Source organism: Lepeophtheirus salmonis, chromosome 8, assembly GCF_016086655.4.
Source record: "Lepeophtheirus salmonis chromosome 8, UVic_Lsal_1.4, whole genome shotgun sequence".
Classification (NCBI taxonomy): domain Eukaryota; kingdom Metazoa; phylum Arthropoda; class Copepoda; order Siphonostomatoida; family Caligidae; genus Lepeophtheirus; species Lepeophtheirus salmonis.
This window is the reverse complement of record NC_052138.2, coordinates 18860775-18879391: the sequence shown is the minus strand read 5'-3', so window position 1 is coordinate 18879391 and position 18617 is coordinate 18860775. Positions and strand designations below refer to the sequence as shown.

The 18617-nt window shown below is 30.1% G+C and overlaps 2 protein-coding genes across 2 annotated transcripts; both read left to right on the top strand.

Moving 5' to 3' along the window:
• The first annotated feature begins 2236 nt into the window (after nt 1–2236).
• On the top strand, nt 2237–4102 carry LOC121122756 (uncharacterized). Its single transcript, XM_040717794.2, has 6 exons — nt 2237–2674; nt 2752–2817; nt 2900–3185; nt 3255–3415; nt 3487–3630; nt 3694–4102. Exons 3-6 carry the CDS (start codon nt 3023–3025, stop codon nt 3964–3966), a joined length of 741 nt encoding a protein of 246 aa, XP_040573728.1. The 5' UTR covers nt 2237–2674; nt 2752–2817; nt 2900–3022; the 3' UTR covers nt 3967–4102.
• Nucleotides 4103–4689: 587 nt separating this feature from the next.
• SdhD (succinate dehydrogenase, subunit D) lies at nt 4690–5516 on the top strand. Its single transcript, XM_040717795.2, has 2 exons — nt 4690–5054; nt 5119–5516. Exons 1-2 carry the CDS (start codon nt 4793–4795, stop codon nt 5298–5300), a joined length of 444 nt encoding a protein of 147 aa, XP_040573729.1. The 5' UTR covers nt 4690–4792; the 3' UTR covers nt 5301–5516.
• Nucleotides 5517–18617: the final 13101 nt, after the last annotated feature.

The following is an 18617-nucleotide window of genomic DNA, read 5'->3' as shown; positions in this document are numbered from 1 at the left end:
ATTAAGATTCTTGTCAGGCAAGTAGAAATTTAAAAATCCTTTCTAATATTAGTTGAAGAACTATTATAGGTCGGTATTACAAATTATTCCAAGCATTATGAAAGTGGTAATGCTTTAGGAAAGTATTACTAAAATATGTATTGCACTAGTTAGAATAGTCAAAATCACAAGCCAAAATGAGGCTTATTCAAGGCATCATTTTGGGTTGTGTTAGTAAGATAATTTCATTGAACTCCATATTTATTATATTCAATATGAATGATAATAAGATTTTATTGTTAGTTTATGTTTTTGGCATGATCATTTCACGTTTAGTGTATAATATCCACTTATTCTTAAAATATTATTATTTTTTGCACTATACTGAAAATATATTTTGAAAATAAGATGCAAGTCCGATCAACAGCGTGCGGTGTCCGCATAGTGTAGGGGGAGAATGGTTCTTCTAAGTTTTTAAACTTGTTACTGATGTAGGGTTTAGACCAGTCGCCATCCTGTCTGATAGAGATTCGATCATCCTTGAATGTTTTAAGAACGAATTAGGAAATGGTTCTACCGCACTGTAAATTGAAAATCCGTTTTCTATCTCAAAAGAAAAGATATTCCTATTTTTTGATTCAATTCATATTTTTAAAAATTCTACAATCTTCTTATAAATAGGAAATATTTAGTTTTTCCATCTTCTTAAAACCATGATGAACACTTGGAAGCTCATTATCACTATGTTGTTGAAATTTATCAAAAAGAAATGGTCTAGGAATCAAATATGCACATCAACTCTCTCACAAAGTCTTATTTCCTCAACCTATTGAAAAAACTAAAAAATTGCAGTGCTTTCATGATTCTACTATTGAAGCTTTGAAACATTATGGAAATAGTAATGGATCCTGCAAAACCTATTTTAGGAGTAAAATAATGTTGTATGGATATGCCTAGCTCATCTAATTACCTTACTATTTTAATCGAGGAAAATGGTAACCATTAAATTATTGATTTTTTTAACTTCATAGGGGGTGGAATTGTGAGACCAAGTGATTTTATGTTTCTGACTGTATTTCATATTTATAATTTATTCCAGTTTATATTTGTTTGTAATATTATAAAAAATTGTCTTTTTCTTATAAAGATCCCCGAAATGTATTTATAACTTGTCTAAAAGAAATGCTGATGTGTCAAGATCATGTGACATGTCCATAGCAAGTGTCCCAATAGCTTATTTGAATTTTGTTGCTTCTAAATTGCTTGATTTATTTAGGAAAAAAAATTATTAAAGGGTAAGGAATAGTTAGATTCATTCTGAAAAACGAAGACAGATAAAAAAATAATGAATCAGGGGAAAATATTAAAAAAGTAACTGCATTGTTGTAATATTTGTATTCTGTATGGGTATGGGTATGTATGGGTTATACTGATATATATAAAGTTACAACTACTATGATGTATTGTGTTTTTATTTATATTGATTCAGGTGTTTGTGTATCAGAAAGAAATGAATCATTCATAGAATTCGAAAACTTTTATATTGTAAATCTTAACATTTAGTATGTTACTACAACATAAATTATTCAAATGAGAATAAGATTTGAAAATAATTTTATTTAGGGACATAGTGGAACTTTAAATGATATAGGTATATATTAAAACATGTAGAAAAGATATTCATCTCTCTAGTACTCCCTGTTAAGTTTCAGCCTTGTTCTTGTAATATTTATTGCCCCAGATAGTATTTCTAGAAGTGATGGTATAATCATTTTAAAATTTTGTATTATAATTTATATATATATATATTATTATGTTTTATACAAGTTGCGATGTCTGTTCAAGTTACAACTTGTAGAAACAAATTGCAATATCTTCGTTATAAAATGCATTATTTAATTACAACAGTGGTCATTCTAATTACTAACTATTAATTGAAACAGTAATTTCATTTTAATCTTTTAAAATTGCATGTATTTATGATGAGTAATATAACTGCGGTTTTTTTAACTTTATGATATCCAACAGAATAATTAATTTTTAGTAATTTGTATTAAAATAGTCAAAAATTATATCATTTATATATGAATCATCCATAGAATATTCAATTATTGCAATATCATCATCCAAAGAACTGTAAATCCTTCATTTAAAATTATTAATCTAATTTTTTGGTTGCAACTTGTACAATTTGCTTATACAAGTTACAACTTGTACATAACATATACATCTTGGAGGGAAAATATTTTTAAATCTTAAGTTACAAAATGACGTCATTGGATGAAGAAATAGCTTCTGAGAACTCCAAAATATCATCGAGAAATCTACGGACTCTCTGCGTGGAGATGAAAGATTTTGATGACTTTTCGAAATATTCTGCAGTTTTAGATGAATCTCCAGGTCGAGAGGAAAATCCTGGATCTTCGATCCAAAAAAAGTAGAATAGAACTACCAGTTCCGGCCGTGCTTTTAAAATTCCAGAATGAAGTGGATAGAAAGCCATTGCAAGAGGAGTTTTCGTATTCAGATACGGATGAAATCCCTGCTACACCCACATCTCCACCTAGAACTAGCAACTCCAACTATTCCTTGAGGAAAGGCAAAGTAAAGAGTGGTGAAAATGAGGGATGGATTCCTTTGAGCGACGAAGAACACGGATCCCCCACGAAAAGACACAAATCTTCCTCACACCAAAGTACTCCTTTCTTTCATATTTCGATATTTATATTATAATGTACGTTACTATTGTTAATGGTGTTCTTTATCATAAAGGAGCTTCAATTAAGGCTAAAAAAGCCCTTCCGTCCAGTCTCTTCGCTCCCAAAACCTCTGTGAAAGGTGCGTTCACTATGTTCAAGTTCAAAAAGAATCATCCATTGCCTCATATCCCATCGTATTCATTATTTTGTTTTTATTACAGAAACTTTCCATGTTTCGAGTATATTTGATGCAGATGAAGTCATCACCAAGGAATTGGAATCTTTAGTACCAAAAAATGTTGATGGAACGCAGAGTAAGCGAGCTATAAATAAATATACTGTGGATGCGACGAAGAAGAAAAAGTCTCTTGGACTCTCTAAAAGCTACTCCAGAAGCGTCAAAAAAGAAACAAACTAACGACTGTCCTGAGAACTCTTCTTCTTCTGTTTCAAGTATTAAAAACTACTTCACACCAATAAAAAAGGTTTCACAAAAACAATCGATAGGTATGTTATATAGTTTTGCTGTAATTAATTATATATATATATTTATTTAAATTTTGTATAATTAACTAGATGACTTGTTAAATTCCCCTCCGGATGATTGTAACAGTGTTTCACCTTCCACATGGAGTTCTTTGAGTGAAATGACTAAGGAATTAAAGAAGTTATGCAGAGAGAGTCGAGAGAAACAATCTCAATTCGAAGAAGTTAAAAAGAACCGAAAAGACTATCAAGTATTTTTGTTGTCATATTCGAAATTAAATTTATATATATATATAAAATTATCATTTATTCTTATTTTAAGGAATCATCCTCAAAAATGAGAGATGAGTTACACTCCAAGCTGAATTCAGATGGTATGAAGACATGGGTATTAGAGAATGAAGAGTTTATTAACAATATTTGGAGTGGAGACATTGAATCATCACGCTATGAGGCATATCATAGGGTAATGCTATTATTAATAAATATTGATATATCATTTTTCAAGTAATAATTACAACCTTTATAGAGCACTGAGGCAAGACACGGACTTTTATACCACATGATAACACATCCATATAATGACCTGCAAATTGAGGCTCTTTTAGAAGCCATTACTCAAAAGTGGATGCAATCATCTGAACTCATAAATGAACGCTCAGATTTTGTATGGAAAGTTGTTATGCCGGAGGTTTTAATCAAAATTTACATGGAAACGTTTAACATAAGTAATAAAAACGAGGCTGAAAAGCGTATAGCATTAACGCCTTTGGAATCTGACGATGATGATAATCATTGGTAAATCATCATGTATCATTACTATTAGTCAATTAGTTCTACCGTTAAATGCCTAATTTTGTCTTTATTTATTCATTATTCTGTGTGATTTGACATTTTTATAAATTATATTTGAATATCTTATTCTAGTTTTTGATAAACTTATGCATTTATTAATTAGCCATTACTATATCAGTGACATGATGGACAAAATGTGCAGAGGGCTCATTTATTCTGCGTAAAATAGTGGAAAGCGGAATAATTTAGATCTTTCGATTTAATTACAAATCGAAACTTTTCACAGATCTCTAATTTTGTTAAAGGAACTGAGGTCCTCTCTCCTTCAGCTACGTCCCCGATATGCAATAACGACCCATTTATTTTGAGGGTTGAGTACCATATTGTCGTAACTCAAAAATTAAAAATATTTGTGTAATTGCAAATAATATGTCATCCTAAAAGTGTAATACACTTAAAAAACAGAGAAATTCGGACTGCTGAAATGAATTGATTAGATTCATTTTACTGTCAAAGTTAGAAAACATCATGATTCATAACGAGAGAATTGAGTTTCTATGCTTCATTCTGTAAAGAAATTATTCGAGTTATGACAATTTGGCTCTTGCCAAACGATTTATTCGGCAGATTAAATTTAAATGATATTGCGTGAATTTTTAAACTTTGATCCATTCATCGAGAGAAAAAAAAGTCACGTGATGAATGTGTTAAACAAAAAGTCAACTAAATCAGCTGGTTATGAAGTGACGTCATGTCAAACTGACTTCATCTTGATTAATTTTTCTGATCATCAATTCCTTCCTAATTAAACATTTGTCAAATTGACGATAATAATGGCATCACTAACCACAATTTTGGCACGAAGAAGTAATTTACTACAGAAGTGTCGTCCTTGGGGCATCATGGAGTCCAAAGCACTACTCCGTACTTCCACAGCCTTGAAAGGAGGATTGATTCAAGATCATGGAAAAATGTGGAATGTAGAGCGTGCCGTGTCCGCCCTTCAGATCCCTGCATTTGTCGTTCCTTTCGCTTATACGACTCCCATGACGGATGCAATCTTTTGTACCTTGGCAGTGTTGCATGCACATTGGGGTTCGTTTTCATAATGTTGATATTGGTCCATTTTTATTATAATCATTGTCTTCGTGTGTTTCAGGAGTTGAGGCCGTGGTCGTGGACTATATTCGCCCTTCCTTATTTGGAGGAAGCAAAGTTATACCTAACCTGTGCCAAGTAGCAACTTGGATCTTGTCAGCAGCTGCTCTTGGCGGTTTGTTCTACTTTAATTACACGGATATTGGCTTTGTCAATGCCATGAAGATGATTTGGATGCTATAAGTCCAATATTTGAATTGTTTAGTTTTGAAATGAAGTAACAAAAGCGTATTTGATTCTATATATATTTTTTGTACCCAATGTTATTCAAGAATCAAAGTTATCTCGCAATGAAGTTTGCAGATAAATTTGGTAGGCAAATATTATTCAATATCTTTATCATATATCTTATATTTAATTAAAAAAGAGACACTAGCGAATAAAATAAGTTCAAACTCAGCCTTTATGAATAATTACTTTATATAATTAATTATCTTAAGCAAATCAATAATTTGTCAAGCCTTTACAATGAACATGCTTATAGTAATATAAATAAGAGTGCATTGCCCACTAATGATCCCGTTTTAGATCGAATTTCGAATCAGCATTTGATATCCGCGAATCAATGGCATCATAATTCCCAATATTTCTCGACATAGAGGTTTTTTTATATATTGTACTCTTATATAGCGTACATTGAATAAGGTGTAACTAAAATATGAGCATAAATAATTTCGATATAAAATACTTGTGATAAGGAAAATGCAATAATTGTTAATTATATAAACACACTAATTTTATACTTTTTTCGAGATAATTATATATTATGTGGCGCTATATGAAGTTCAAATTTCCAGTTATATTAGTCGTAAGTATGTATTTATTAAAAATATTCCTTATTCATTTGGCCCAGTCTTATGGCCGTCGGTCATTCGGACTTTAAGTACTAGAACTGATTAAAAAAAAGAAATTACGTCAACAAAGATCGAACTTATCCAGTTTTAGGACTGATATGCAGGATTGACCTGGAAGGAACTACAGTCTTCAGTCCTAAAAAAGGATCGACACAACCCGAGTCCTAAATATAGAAATGTGCGATATAAATGATTCTAAATGAACTGAGAGAATAAACTAATAGTTTGCAATTAAAATTACTGATGGTTTAATTAGATTAAGCGTAATGAGAAGTAGAAATTAACACCATTTATTACAATCGCTTCAATTTTTCTAAGACGTATATTTACAAAGTACTCTTGATAGCACCCTATCTATCATAATTGAAAATACTTGCAATATATTTCCTACAATAAAATTAGTTCAGTCATTATATTTTATAAAGTAATCTTTAAGGTATATATTAATGGACTTGAATTAAATTTGTTAATTCAATTAGGACCCGATGAAAGTAACCAAAGACTTGGACTTATGAGGAAAAGAACTGAGATTTGACTTGAACTTGCAGGTTAAAGACTTTTTCAACCTCCGGTATAAGTAATACAGTATTTTTATTAATACTAACTACTGTGTAATCATAAAAAGCAGGTATAAAAGATGAAGCTTGAATACCCCCTCGTCTTTCAAATACTAAATTCCTCAGAATTTTGGATTATTTGCTGAATATAGTGACGGTTGAAGTAGGATGTGTAATAATAAATTAACTCTTCTCATGTTCAGAAAAAAAGAAAATTAATATCCTTATATTTTGAAGATTGCTAAATTCTATCTTTCTGTACAAGGCTCTTAAGTCAATTATGGAAAAAATTTCTTCATAGCAGGATAAATTGCAATTGCGAACAAGCGACACTTTCCAGAGAAAATATGGATTTGGCCATCTTTTTTTATGAATATAAAACTATATTTTGCCTTATTTTCCTTTAACAATGAATGTTGGAAACTCTCCTCAACTATCTATAATTTTAAGTCTACAAGACTGGTGAAAATATTTCATCATGAAGAGGACTGAAATAGAGGGAACTATATTAAAAATAAAAAAATAAGGATGCAATGAACGATACTATAGTTTTAAAAAATATGTCCTGCCTGTACGCTTAAAAAAAGAAACAGGATAATTTTGAAAATTAAAGAGTGTTTTGGAGAAGAGCAGCTTCGGTGTCACGACGTTTCATTATATTAGCTGTGGAAAGCTAGAAGATAAAGATATTACCACAAATCCAACTCCATATTTTACAAGGACATAGGCAGGAATCAACTGGAAAAAAAACCACTGTTCAGGTTAAAATTACAAAAAGTATCGTTCTTGTTCAATATCATATTTTTTACAACTCGATACTATACAGGCCCTTTAAATTTTTAACTCGGATACACTTCATGAGTTGTGTTTACAAGCGAAGTCAGAGCTTTTCAAAATGAGATTTGATATCTCAGCAATCTCAATGAGCAATAGTAATAATAGGAAAAACAAGCTCTGTGAAAGTTTATGTAAGTATAGTGTCCAACTGCTCTGGACGAGTTTCTTTTCCGTTTTTTATCTTTTATGATAATTCTAAGGAATTGTCCTCTTTGATTCAGAAAATATCTACAAACTAATCCGTTGTATGATTGGACATTGAATATCAACGACAATATTAAAGAGCACTTACAAGTGTAGACATTTAGACCGTTCAGCTTAGACATTGTACTTGTACCATGTCTAAGCAGAACGGAGTGATTTCAATACGGTAAAAAAATCAAAAATATATTATAGTGGGAAAGACGCATTTCATTTCTCTTTACAAATCTTTTTCTATTGTCATTGAAAATGAAGGCTTAGGAACATCGAATATGCTGAGGTTGAACAGGTACATTTTTATTTCTATCGCTCTCAATATTTGTAATATTGTTCTAAAATAATAAAAGACGTTGAATATTATACATTAGCTATTATAAAGCTACTCCAAAGGAATAATTACTATTTTACTTTATATTAACAAAAAAATGGCACTAATTCCCTCTCATATAAAACATTTATAACATATTCACCAGTCACTTAATTTAATAAAAGATATTGGTTGATAAAGAAATTGACATTGAATATTCAATTAATAAAAATTTGCACTACATTATTTCATTATTACTTTATATGTTAAATTCAAAAAGAAATGAATTTAATAATGTAGCTGTTGTTTAAGGAGCAGAAAAACATTAGTCTGTCATAATTTTATTATTCAAATAATGTAGAAAGTAATTTTATTGATATTATTAATAAATGAAAAATTAACTTTGAATTAGACTATCAATTCTTAAGATCCTATTTTGTTCATAACCACATAATAGATCTTTTTTTTTTTTTTTTTTTTTTTTGATTATTTTTATTTACAAACATGCAAAAGACAACATTGATAATGAATATCAAAGAAAGAAATACTAAATTTATATTTTTTAGTATATTAACTAGTAAATTTTCTTAAACACATTAAGGCGAGTTATCAGTTATCCCATATATCATGCGTTTAGGTATAATCTAAGTGTAGGTATATATGTAAACGATTGATGTGGTAATTTGCTTTTAAGATGTTAATATATTTTGAATATTTTAAAGAAATTGTCTCACTTAGTAACATTTCTGAAGATTAAATTAGGGATTTAATGAAAAAATCATTTTTTAATACTTATTTTCGTTGTGATGGGAAAATTTCAATATATATTTCGGCTACTTATCTTATAAAATATTGGATTAAATTGTTAATTTGATAATAAATCAAGAATTATATTTTGTTTATTTCCAAATTTTGATTGTTATTTTTTTGTATCTTTATTGTATATTTTAGTCTAAGTCAATTTAGTTCTATACCTAAAAATTGAGAAAATTTTAAACCAACAATCCTTATTTCATACATTCATTTCCATAGTTCAAAGTGTCTCTATATATCTTGAATAGTTCATAAAATTTAATTTTGCAAATCCAACCCAAGCAATATATTTATTTCTCTATGGTTGGAGATTTTAAAGTATCAGCTAGATATTAAATTACTCTTTCTATTATTCTTCGCAATTATGGTAATCAACCTTAATTACCGGATATTACAGAGAGATATTGGAATATCTCTCTTATAGAAATTGTAAAATAATAAGCAATGAATATTAAAAGTGTTGTCGGCTCACTTTTAAAAAAAACAATCGCATTCTCCTTCCTTTTTTTCATGTCTCATGTAGCCACATGCATAATTATTTCCTCTGAATTTTTTTCTATTAAATTAAATCTTGTATATCCGAGGTCTTGAACTTTTTTTCCATGTAAGGGTCATATTGGCATGATAAATATATATATATATGATGGCGCATGTTTTTAAAAATAAATCATAACTTATGATGTATTTAGAGTACACAATCATCCATTCACGTTATTCTAAAGCAGGGATCACCAAACTACGGGCCGCCGACTGTACTTGCTGCTTGCTAAAACGTATGGAACACAAAACTTTGTGATAAGATTTTAATTCTTCGAATATTATGATTAGAATACTAAAAGACCCTGATTGCTTAGTACCTTAATTTTACTATTGTTGTTTTGTATTTTATGCGTATTATCTTGTAAACAACTATAGAGTGCCTTTATCCTGTTCTATTTATTTCGAGAAATTTATATTCAATGTACATGTAGCACCTACAGGAGCAACATGTATTTTCTCCATCTCCATTTAGGTATCCGGCCCACAACTACGCTTCTTACCCTTTCTTTCTTTCTCAGATGAGCAAACATTTTCAAAAATGAATTATGCGACATAAGCCGCGATTGACTGATGAACATTTGAGATCAATTATCTTGATTCAATGCTAGAATTCCAAACCAAAGATTGATGATATCTTGAAAGCCAGATTTCAGTTTCACAAATCTCACTAATCTTTTTCTACTCCTTAGTTTGTAAGATTTAGGTCTGTGCACACTATGTGCGATGTATCTATATTTTGCTAACATTGCTTCTTTGATAACTTTTAGCAAATAAACATTTTGTTTTTTGTTCATTACACAACACTCACCCATGATTTGCATGGAATGCTAAAAGTAGTTTTTCCCTATTCCCTATAGTAAACCCTATTCTAAAGGTAGCAGGTTGACGACCCCTGTCTTCAGAGCAACTTTAATGCAAGGCTAACCTAGGATAACGCCCGGGGGCTTACCAAGTTTAGGGGTAAATGACTAGCTCAAAATTTGTGTATTTTGCTATTTATCCGGTAAAAGTACCAAAATCTGCCCTGCTTGTTGTATAGAGTTGTAAAAAGTATTACCTTAGACGAACGCGAGACATTTTGTGGTTACAACCTAAACAACTTTTCCCCAGAAAATGTTATAATTATTATTTAATGTTTTAGGAGGTAACATCCAAGTGTAAAGTGGATGTGCTTATGAATGCCGTAGATTAATAAGGATGATTTGTTGGGGAGCTATACGTGTAAGTGTATGTTGGACTCAGACTATAATTCCTTTCATAGCTGCCCACAACCAATCTAATTAGTGCCATGACAACTAAGCTGCTCTCCTGTCAAACATTTTTCTAATTGTCAGGGTTACCATATTAATTGTTGGTTTTTCACATAGTTGCAAGTCATTTTTTGTACAGCTCTACTGGTGTACATGATATTAGTAGCACACAACTTCGGAGATGATATTTGAGTGACATTACGGTTTTAAAAGGGTGGCATATTCCGTTTGAAATACCTTTATTAGATAATTTAGATAAGCCATGAATAAGAAAAATTTAGCCTTATTTTTTTTAGTTATCACATTTTCAATATTTATTTAATATTTACAATTAATTTATTTTGTCTATATAAAAATCATGAAATTTTTTTAAAGGCTACATTGGAAAATTTTGAAAAAAAAGAGTTCATTTATTGTATATTTTAAATTGTCGTATAATAAATTTAGTATAACTAACTTAACATGTAGTCTTTTGTAGAGTTCTTCTCCTTGATTAACGTGAAATTATTTTAAGTCTTTTCCCCTAATTTCTACTTAATTGACTTTCAAAATTTTCAATTAATATTTTTATGACAACCCCCCATAAAATATTCCAAAGAACTCCTATTCGAATCACATTGGACAAAGGAAATTAAATAGCATTTTTATTTAGGTTATGGAAAACACTTCTACCTTCATACTCTTTATAGTCAATTTCATAGTCATAAAATTCATTTTAGACTTTTCAATATTCATAGTAACTTTGAAAGACTTCTTATGAATCTATCAACTGACACTAGTAATATATTGACTTACAGAGCTGTAGCCTATTTTTTTAACCAAATAATCAAAACAAGCTCTAAAATTAGTGTAGAAAATAGTCATATTATATTGGCTTTGAACACAGTGAAGGGGAAAGTAAGAATCCCTTTTAAAAATAGCAACGCAATAAAAGGGTTGTTATGATTTATCCGCTTCTTGCTATTTGGACTTGATTCAATAGAATTCCTAGAAAAAAATTATCTGGGACCGGTGCTGAAGTGGTGAACTAGAAGCATTCATTCATGTCTGTACTTGATCTACACATACATTTAAAGGACTAAACATATTGGAGAAGTAAATAAGGTATTCATCTAGGGCTATTGCACCGACGGATATACATATGTATAGTTGTTATTCTCTGATGGTTCATGATTTAAAATGATTATTTTTTACGTTAACCAAGACGTGTGTTGCACAATTTTAGGCATACTTCCACTTTTTTATTGTTTATATTAAACAGGAGCTTTCGTTCTTTATTATCTTAGAATGTTCAAGTAAAGTAGGAATTGTAATATGTATCAAATGCCACCGTCCTTCTGGAGACTTCCGTAGAAATATTGACTCTTCAAAGTGAGCCTAAAGTGAATAATTTAATCATGAAAAATTAGAATATGGAGCCCAGTGACATCCTACTAAAAAACAACCCATTAATTTAATTTTTACATAAGTCACAAAGTAAAAAATAGTTAATTATATTACTTGGCAAACTCTTGAGTCTTTAGTAGGAGTCCAATTCGCACGTATGATGACATTGATCCACAACATCCTTGGATTGATGTCTTTTGGAAAATTCAAAATTTTCTTGGCGATAAGCCAGGAAACTTTTTAGTCGAAGTTGATCTATTATTACAATACACTGCACCACACGTTACAGTTATGAAAAATATATAATACAATTAATATGTATTGCCTAACTGTCATAAATAATTAAATTAAGCTCACAAAGTAGAATATGAATTGCCTTCATGACCTTTAAAATAGACCAGATGAGAGCTGACAATTTTTAGCCAATCAGTAAAGAGAAGGGAAAACATGCTCTTATTTGTCTAATTGTCAACTCTTTCCCTCGAGTCCTTTAGGTTCATCACAAGGATGGTAAACTGTTAATATGTTTGTTGTCAAAAGGTTGCGGGCTGTTGTGTATAATTATCTATGAGTAAAACACTAATTACTATATCAGACTTGTCGCCATTTTCTGTTTATCAATTATACGTCTAGTAAAAAGAGAGGCACACCCGCTACTAAAATATAGAGTTCTTTTTAAGATATAAAATACTGTGATAGATAAAACTGGTAAAGTAAGCCTACTTAATACTATAAATCAAATACATAACAAGGACTAAATTTTTGCAAAAATATTTTGTTGTGTGGTAAAATTGTGGTGTACATTATGATTCTGAGACAAAAGTGATGTTGATAATATCATTGTAAGTAGGAGTATACCGATGGATCGGAATCGGTATTGAAATTGGCAAGAAATTTTTTTGAAGTATTGGAATTGGGAAAATATTGCCGATTTCACCGATACTTTGCACACTTATTTTTATACAGTATTAAGCAAAAAATAAGGTTTCTAATTTTTCAAAATTTTAATATTTCAAATGGTCAACCAATAATAAGAGGTGAGGATCATAGTAAAGAATAGCATACGTTTAATTCTACGGGCTCCTACATGTAGGGTCCCAGGATAAAATTATTTTTTCTTCAATTATTATTTTAACATATAAGAATTCTAAAAAGGTCTATTATATAGACTTTTATTACGCAATTCTGGGTCATGACATGTTTTTGGTCAAAAATAACGTTTAATTTTGTTATTGCAAGTCCTAAAACACTAAAATGATCTTTAAAACCTTCAACAGATCCAATTTTGGTCTTAAGATCTTTTAAAACAGTTTACGTTTTAAGGATATTTTTACCATTTAGAGCCTTATTCGGCCGTGAAAGAACCATATCGACAGAAATCAAAGTTAAAATTGATTTTTCAATAACAATACATCATTTTCTTAATAAACTTTGAATGAAAAATTTGCAGGCAAAGATAAATTAAAACGTGAGACCCCTATAAATATATCTTTCAATGTATTTGATTTGTTTCTCTCAGACTAACTCCCTAAAGGGTTCATAATCATGTGGAAAAATAACTACATGAGTTATGAATTGTCTTTTGCACAAGTAGTTCCAACATGAGGGCTGTCAAGTCTCACGAATTTGCCGTGATATTCACTTAATTTCCTATACGAAAAACGATTTGTATGTCGCAAATTTACATAAAATCTCCAATTCTCGTGGAAATTCAAAAACCCTGCATCATAATCTGGCTTTTCCCAATCTGAGCAAGAACAAACCGTCAATTAACATAGGGCAGGAACTCTTTTAGATCCACACATATAAAGGGCATATCCTCTGATATTTTTAAAATGTTGATAAAATACTGATATTTATAATCCCAAATTCTTGTATACAATTCAATTTGAGTTAAATTGATACATATGAGTATCCATTACTCAATAGATATAGAATTGATAATTTTGATTATATAACACATATTTCACAAAAAAAAAAGAAAAAAAGAGGGCCTAGGAAATTGCTTGTAAATACATATTATATGGTAATATAAACAAGTAATTATGTTTTTCTAAAAAAAAAAATTATTACTTGTTTTTTTAGGGAAGGGATTATCAACATTTAATTCACTTAAATATAATTTGTATTCTTAGATTTTCTTCAAAAAATTTCAACTTATTTATTTAATAGTTACTTAGAAGGTGAAACATTTTTTTATACTGTTTTTTTATCTGGAAAAGTTATTTTTTAACACAAAGAGTGAATTTTCTTTTCCTGAGCTGTTGTCAATATTATTTAATTATTGAGGAGTGGATTTCCTTTTCTACTGCTTCGAATTTTTGATAATAAATGATCAACCTTATTGGGCTTCCTCGGAATCGATAATGCTTAAAAAATTATCGGGAAAATTATTGACAAAAATTAGTTGTATTTTTAAGTTTTAGATCCTTAAAATTTACATTTGTGAGTAATAATAGCAAAACATGAAGAGTATCATCTCCTTGTCGATTACGCTGCTCGACTCCAAAAAATTCTTCAAATTGTTAAGGGTACTATGTTGATTTTCATTTTTTACTATTACCAAAATGCTCTCGATTAGCATCACTGTTTATACTACCTTAGATATTTAAAAGTACAAGACGTGCACGCTCGATTGTATTGCTATTTCTTAGATCAAGATTTACACTTAAAAATGACTTGACTTTTCATACATAAATATACAGAAAGACAATTTTTTTTTCTTAAATTTTAATATTAATAAATATTTATTTAAGAATTTGAGTAAATCTTAGCTTACTATTCATCCTTAATTATGTATATTTGGTTTCTTAAGCATAAGAAAGCAAGTGAGTAAAGAAAAGAAGGTGAACATCAGTGCATTGAAAGTTAACATACATTACAAAACAAACAATATCTTCAAGTTGCCGGCAAAACCTTTATAATAATATTATGAGTTACAAATTTCAATCAGTCAGCACGTTTGGTCGATCTCAAATAAACCCATGTAACAAAATTTAACTGAACACTATATAAGGGTTTTATTTTTTTTTTGTTAAAAAAAACCCACAAAATTATATTTAGTTTCTAGTATAAATTATATAAAAAAAAGAATGATTGAGTTGACAATATAAAGCTAATTTGACAACTATTTGTTGTAAGGCATAAACACACTAAAAATTTGATGAATAAAGTAATTTGGAATGTTCAAATGAATGAAAAAATAAAATAAATATATAGAGGGTCGAAGTAAAAATGATGAAGAAGATGAAAGTATATAAAGGAAGCACAAAATTATGATCTAATTGCTTATACAATAGCATTTATGTGATTAACTCTTAAGTGTAAATTGATATACAAAAAGAAGAAAAATAATAATAGTACTTATTATTTTATTTATAGAAAAGAACAGCATTAAATAATAATAGGCCTATATAATAGAGATGATCCTTAAAATAAATCATTTTTCTTCCAATTAGAAGAATAAAAAGTTACGTAGTGTTTCTCTTAATCTTTACTATGATTTTAGCTTCAATATGAAGTTGTGAATAAGTTCCATCAATAAGTAACGCAATGAAGATACAAAAAAACTCTTTTTTTCTTTTTAAGCGAGTGTATAGATCTACTATTGAGAGGTAAAAAATCATCGACAACATGTGTTGAACATTCAAAGAGACTTCATGAATCGGTACAGGCCTCTGCCTCCGTTCGTTCGGTTCCACCTTCACTTTCGAAAAGGAGTTGAAGAAGGAGGTCATAAACTGGATCAAACAGACAAACTTTTATTAATATAAATCATCTTTAAGTTTCGTTATGAAATTTCAAAAAATCAAGTTATTTATTCTTATTTAAAATACTTCTATACTTACAATAAATGCGCTGATCGAATGATTAATTTTTGTATATTAAAAGCTATAATAACATTTCAGCTCAAGTTTTAAATATAGTGACGATTCATTTATCAAGACTCAACGACAGTAACGTAACCTGTCTTACATATGGTCAAGAAGAGGCACTTTAAATTCAAGGAGGGGACAAGACCGTGAATAGAAATTGTCTTAAGCATGTTTTCTTTAGAAAATACTATTTATTTAACATACTTTTTTACTCTTGTATATTCCTTACGTTAGTGTAGATAAATAGTAACTACATTAAAACATTTCTTGAAACCTCGATAGTTAAAAACCGAGTTAGATAATCATTTAGAAGCTAAAGATATATCATCCCGTATAAATTGAATATTGGAATTATATGAATTTTCATAGAAAAGGGAGCCAAAATATGATTAACACAAGATATAACGAGGATATTTCTGTCTATGGTGTGGATTATCAGCCCAGGGAGTTATTTTAAAATATCTCAAATTTTAGACAAAACTACTTAGTAAAGTAGAAAGGTTGTCGATAAATCAATAGAAAATTATTATTAATGTTTTTTTAATGCATCTCTAACTTAAAATTTAATATACATTTTAATGTACAATGTACTCATCCACGAATAAGAAAAAAAATAATGAGCCTTATATAGGCCTTCTATAGGTTAAGAATTCCGTAGTGAAAATAATGAGTTGAAGTATAGGTGTAGTAGAAGTCAGAATGTTTGCAATATGCAAACAGATATAAAGTATTAATATTCGTGCAAAATTGACATGTTCCCTCAAAACAATATTCATATTTAAAGCCAATAATGAGTTGCTGACAATCGTTAGTTATCATAATACAAGAAATACTCTTCCTTGTATCACATTCTTTTTTGGACCAACTAAGGGCTATATTTAGAGTAAAATAGTTATGAAATGAAAAAGGTCTTGAATTGAAATAATTGTGCAATGAATTTCTTAAGGGGGATGCCAAACCAGAAAAATAATTGCGAATTTAAACACCCTTAACCAGCAAAAGAAGATAATAATGGCATCATAAATTGACAGGGTGCAAAACATAAAATATCATATAGGTCTTGGACTCCAAAGCGGCTCACACATCATCATCTAATGGATTAAGATCAGGTTTATTCCTTGACCGGAATTTGGAGGCCCATAAATTAGCCATATTCTGGGCACAAAACAAATTAACTTTTATTTTATCCACCACTTCCTGATTGTCTTATCACATCTTTACTTCTATCCAGGGCTGTCTCGGTGTCCCTGTTTGCAGCCTTTTTGGGAGCCACTTGTGCGCGAAAAAAATCATACTTTCTTTTTTGTTCTTGTTGAAATAATATTCTAGTTTACCTAAACATCATGTGCATAAACAAACAACTCAATATCGAAACGTTAACATGCTTTTTAAAGTAAACTCCCATGATGAATATTAACTAAATTCTACGTTTTGGTTCTGCACCCTGTTGTCAATAATTGCGCAACTTTTCTTTGTTGTTTTGAAAAATGAGGTTGCAATAACAACGGGTTTCGGCGTTTAAGAGGGGGGGGCTAGTCATATACTATTAGGGGAATCAACAGTTTACTGTGAGCTTAATCTATTTGAATTACGGGATCTAAGAAATAACAATGTAGCAACGAGCGTCTATAGCTAAGGCTCAGTTCGTTATACTAGAAAAGAAAAGAAAAAAAAAGGATTACGTACTATGGCTAGTGCCGGGCAAAACAGAGAGAAAAATATAAGTTAAGATATTAAAAAAGGAAAAACGATTGGTGCGTGTCCTCTTTTTTCTTTATTCTTTAATAGATCATCATGGTGTTGATATCTTGCATTGAATGGTGAATTCTCACATACTTTTGGTATAACTTTGTTTTATTCAGGAAGTTTATCCTTTCTATAGGAGTAATATATTACTCACCCCAAATCATATAACAGACAGTTAAAGATAACACGGTTAGTACCATATGTCTCGCTCCCTCCTTCCCATCGCACTCTCAGAAATGCTCACCCCTACATAAAACATATCTACCTATATTATCGAAGCTAAGTTCATCAAAGTTTAATAACTTCGAGCAACACCGGGTACTCACACTTGTATGAAAAATATTCTAATACTATTTAAGTATAGTTACAGCTCCAACTTCAAACTCTTACAATAAGTCAAAAAGGATGCTGACTGCTGAATGGGTTTCTCTAAAACCTGTTATTGGCCTTAAATTATTATTATTTGTATCAAATATTAATAGGCAATAAGTAAGAGAAAGTTATTAATGTGGGGAGGCCGTTAACCCAAACGTCAGAGTTATATAAGTAGATGCATAATTTACTCTCAATGTTGTTATTTTATTCAACTTTTTATGTCTTCAATAAATGTTATGATAGTTCTCTTTTCATACATCATACACAATGTCAATATGGGTGTTTTTAATAAGATCCCTCATGAACCGAGCAAAAGCTTGCTAATACCAGTACCGGGTCCTCCAAAAGTTATGAGTCAATTTTAAAAACTTAACTACTGTGGTTATACAACAACAATTGGATTCTTTTTTTTCTTCTAGACAGATTCCGGAGTCTTATCTTTGTTTTTATGTCAAATAAAAAATATTAGAGCTTATTATCACGTAGCAAGAACAACACAAGCGAAATATTGCAACCTTGTTTGACATCGTAATGCCCCCAAAAGCAGTTATTGCGGCCAAATATGATTCAAATGCAACCGTGTCAAGGAACGTGACACATCAAAAAAAGCAGATGATGTCTCTCTACGAACCCAAAAAGTACCACTCCTGACAACAGAGAGGTTGCTAAAGCTAACCATCAGTTCTGTTCCATTTTTTTTTTAATGAACTCTCGGCCTTCCTAATCATCAGATCTAAATCTTATGTACTATAGTATCCA

Coding starts and splice junctions, on each gene's coding strand:
- LOC121122756 (XM_040717794.2), top strand. CDS start 3,023: ATGCGACGAAGAAGAAAAAGTCTCTTGGACTCTCTAAAAGCTACTCCA. Junction 3,186..3,254: donor TTCACAAAAACAATCGATAG/GTATGTTATATA, acceptor ATAATTAACTAG/ATGACTTGTTAAATTCCCCT. Junction 3,631..3,693: donor GCTATGAGGCATATCATAGG/GTAATGCTATTA, acceptor CAACCTTTATAG/AGCACTGAGGCAAGACACGG.
- SdhD (XM_040717795.2), top strand. CDS start 4,793: ATGGCATCACTAACCACAATTTTGGCACGAAGAAGTAATTTACTACAG. Junction 5,055..5,118: donor AGTGTTGCATGCACATTGGG/GTTCGTTTTCAT, acceptor CGTGTGTTTCAG/GAGTTGAGGCCGTGGTCGTG.